Genomic DNA, 3,713 nt, shown 5'->3' on the forward strand with positions numbered 1-3,713 from the left:
TGAGCATAACATTTCCTTATCTGTTTTATCTTCAGGCACGGATTTGTAGAAGATCCTGGAACACAGAGGAGCAGCTGAGAGCCTTCAGACCATTTATTGTCTTCTCTTACAAAATCAACTTTCATCTTCTGGATGTCCAAGCCTTTCACACCAAATTTTAAGCTTTACATTTCCTGCCTGACAACAAATTACGCTCTCGGTCTGTTGTTATTTTAAGGGGCTGGGGAGCTGAATTCACTAGCTGACCAGCATGGCTAAGATTAGATTAGTTTTAACTGTTTGCCAGGTGGTGCTAGAATTGCTAACGAATTCATTAACTGAGTCTTCCGTACAGAGTAATGAATGTCCCCAGCTCTGTGTGTGCGAAATCAGGCCATGGTTTACACCACAGTCAACATACAGGGAAGCCACAACAGTTGACTGCAATGACCTTCGTTTAACAAAAATCCCCAGCAATCTTTCCAGTGACACTCAAGTCCTTCTGTTACAAAGCAACAATATTGCAAAGACCACAGATGAACTCCAACTGCTATTTAATTTAACAGAGTTAGATTTTTCACAAAATAACTTCACAAGCATCAAAGACGTGGGGCTCTCAAATCTTACTCAGCTGACTACTTTGCACCTGGAGGAGAACCAGATCATGGAGATGACTGACTACTGCTTGCAAGACCTTTGCAATCTTCAGGAGCTATATATAAATCATAATCAGATCAGCAGCATTTCTGCAAATGCATTCTCTGGCCTGAAGAATCTTTTAAGATTACATCTCAACTCCAACAAATTGAAGGTTATTGACAGCCGTTGGTTTGATTCTACTCCTAACTTAGAGATTCTTATGATTGGAGAAAATCCGGTGATTGGAATACTAGATATGAACTTCAAACCTCTCTCCAATTTAAGGAGTCTTGTTTTGGCAGGTATGTATCTCACAGACATCCCTGGCAATGCCTTGGTAGGCTTGGACAGTCTTGAAAGTCTTTCCTTCTATGACAACAAGTTGGTAAAAGTTCCTCAGCTTGCACTTGAAAAAGTCCCAAATCTAAAATTCCTGGATCTCAACAAAAATCCAATTCATAAAATTCAAGAAGGTGATTTTAGAAACATGCTTAGATTGAAAGAGCTCGGAATCAATAACATGGGGGAGCTTGTTTCTATGGATAGGTACGCGTTGGACAACCTGCCTGAACTTACAAAGCTGGAAGCCACCAACAACCCAAAGCTGTCTTACATCCATCGTTTGGCCTTTCGTAACGTCCCTGCCCTGGAGAGTTTGATGCTGAACAACAACGCCTTGAACGCCGTCTACCAAAAAACAGTGGAGTCCCTCCCAAACCTGCGTGAGATCAGCATCCACAGCAACCCCCTGCGGTGCGACTGCGTCATTCACTGGATCAACTCAAACAAAACCAACATCCGCTTCATGGAACCTCTCTCCATGTTCTGCGCCATGCCTCCAGAGTACAGAGGACAACAGGTAAAAGAAGTGCTAACGCAGGATTCAAACGAGCAGTGTCTTCCAATGATCTCTCACGAGACCTTTCCAAATCACCTGAACTTGGACATTGGCATGACGGTGTTCTTAGACTGTAGGGCCATGGCAGAACCCGAGCCAGAAATTTACTGGGTCACTCCCCTCGGAAATAAAGTCACTGTTGAAAGCCTCTCTGACAAATACAAGCTGAGCAGCGAAGGCACCTTGGAAATCTCCAACATCCAGATTGAAGACTCTGGGAGGTACACCTGCGTTGCTCAGAACGTAGAGGGAGCTGACACCAGGGTCGCCACAATCCGGGTGAACGGAACGCTTCTGGATGGCACCCAGGTCCTGAAAATCTTTGTGAAGCAAGCTGAATCGCATTCCATTTTAGTTTCTTGGAAAGTTAACTCCAATGTCATGACTTCCAATTTAAAGTGGTCGTCGGCTACTATGAAGATTGACAACCCTCACATTACATACACCGCTCGGGTCCCAGTTGATGTACACGAATACAACCTCACGCATTTACAGCCTTCTACAGATTATGAAGTGTGTCTCACTGTGTCCAACATCCACCAACAAACACAAAAGTCCTGTGTTAACGTTACAACAAAAAATGCAGCTTTTGCGCTTGATATTTCAGACCAGGAAACCAGCACTGCTCTGGCAGCGGTCATGGGATCCATGTTTGCTGTAATTAGCCTTGCCTCCATTTCTGTTTACATTGCAAAAAGATTTAAGAGAAAAAACTACCACCATTCGTTGAAAAAATATATGCAAAAGACCTCCTCAATCCCCCTGAATGAGCTCTATCCTCCACTTATTAATCTCTGGGAAGGCGACAGCGATAAGGACAAGGATGGTTCTGCAGAGACCAAGCCGACCCAAGTCGACACATCCAGAAGCTATTACATGTGGTAACTCAGAGGATATTTTGCTTCTGGTAGTAAGGAGCACAAAGACTTTTTTGCTTTATTCTGCAAAAATGAGAAGTTGAAGACTTTTGTATTTTTGACTTTGCTAGTTTGTGGCAGAGTGGTGAGGACAGGTGGATATTTCAGAATTTTTTAGTATAGCGTATCGCAATTGTTTGACACAAATGGCAGCTTCACCTAGCTTCCACATTTCTTTTCTTTTTTTTTTTTTCCTTTTTTTTCTTTTTTTAGTTATTGTGCTAAACTTAATGCTGTTCTAACTGCAGTGCTGAATAAAATTAATGAGAGGCTGGGGTTACCTGTGATTCAAAAGTAGCACAACCCCATTCTTCTGAAGCCATCAGTAGAGTACAGTATCTTGCAAAGCTAACATACAGTTTTGAAACTGCATTGAACTAGTTTTGTAATGCTGGTCTGAGGACTCAAACTGAGAAAAAGGAGACCCTGAAGGATGTTAGTTGACTGTACTGTAATGTTGTATCAACTGATTTGAATGTTTTTGACTTTGGACAATGAGTTATCTTTTTTCTTTTCGTAGTAGTTGGAAAGGCTTAGGTAAAGCTAACAGGCAATAGAAATATGTACACCCGGGTTTTTAGTGTAACAGACTAAATGTTAATTGTTCTCTTCTTTTTATTCTCTTCAGTAGACACCTTTGAAAAACACTGGAGTTTTGTTGTGCTTAAGCCACCGCCCCTGGTGTTTAACAAAGGCAGAGCTATAATAACTTTAGTTTTGTTCTGATTTTTTTTTTTATTTTAGAAGTCACAATAATGTATTGGTTTTAGATGTCACTAGTTTGACTGGTGATCATGTTTTGACATAAAATATACCCAAAATGTCATAGAAAAATATTGTGTTTTTTTCTCGATGGGATTACATTTCAGCTAAGTTGCAGGGTTGGTTTTTTTGTTGTTGTTTTTTTAATGCATTTATTTTAATAGTGTTTTCTCTGCACTGGATGCAAAATACTGAAGATAATTGGAAAACTAGGTCTGGCATTTAGACTGTAAGTCACATGCAGAATCAAAACTGTTTGGCATAAGGTACACAGCAAAAAAAACAATTCAGCGTATAAAAACTTTTCCTTTTTGTATACTTTTCTGTTTATGTTCGGAGCTGAGACGGAAATGAAGCTGACATTTAGCTGTCATTATGATCAGTTAGGACAAAAACCAACTCAGTGCTCCCAAACTGAAAGAAAACAACCAAATCCTGGCATTACACGTTTGGAAAAAAATGTGCATGGGATTGATGTGCCCTCAACAGCAGAAAGTGAGACAGCTAAACCCAACCTA

General features: G+C 40.7%; 1 protein-coding gene across 1 annotated transcript; it reads left to right on the forward strand.

Annotated features, from left to right (window-relative positions):
- Positions 1-250: 250 nt before the first annotated feature.
- Positions 251-2,401, forward strand: LRRN1 (leucine rich repeat neuronal 1; the record flags this gene model as incomplete). The annotated part of the gene is made up of 1 exon (XM_079540391.1): positions 251-2,401. One exon carries the CDS (start codon positions 251-253, stop codon positions 2,399-2,401), a length of 2,151 nt encoding a protein of 716 aa, XP_079396517.1.
- Between the last annotated feature and the right edge of the window lie 1,312 nt (positions 2,402-3,713).

The sequence above is a fragment of the Tetrao urogallus genome (genome assembly GCF_951394365.1).
Source record: "Tetrao urogallus genome assembly, chromosome: 10".
NCBI lineage: Eukaryota > Metazoa > Chordata > Aves > Galliformes > Phasianidae > Tetrao > Tetrao urogallus.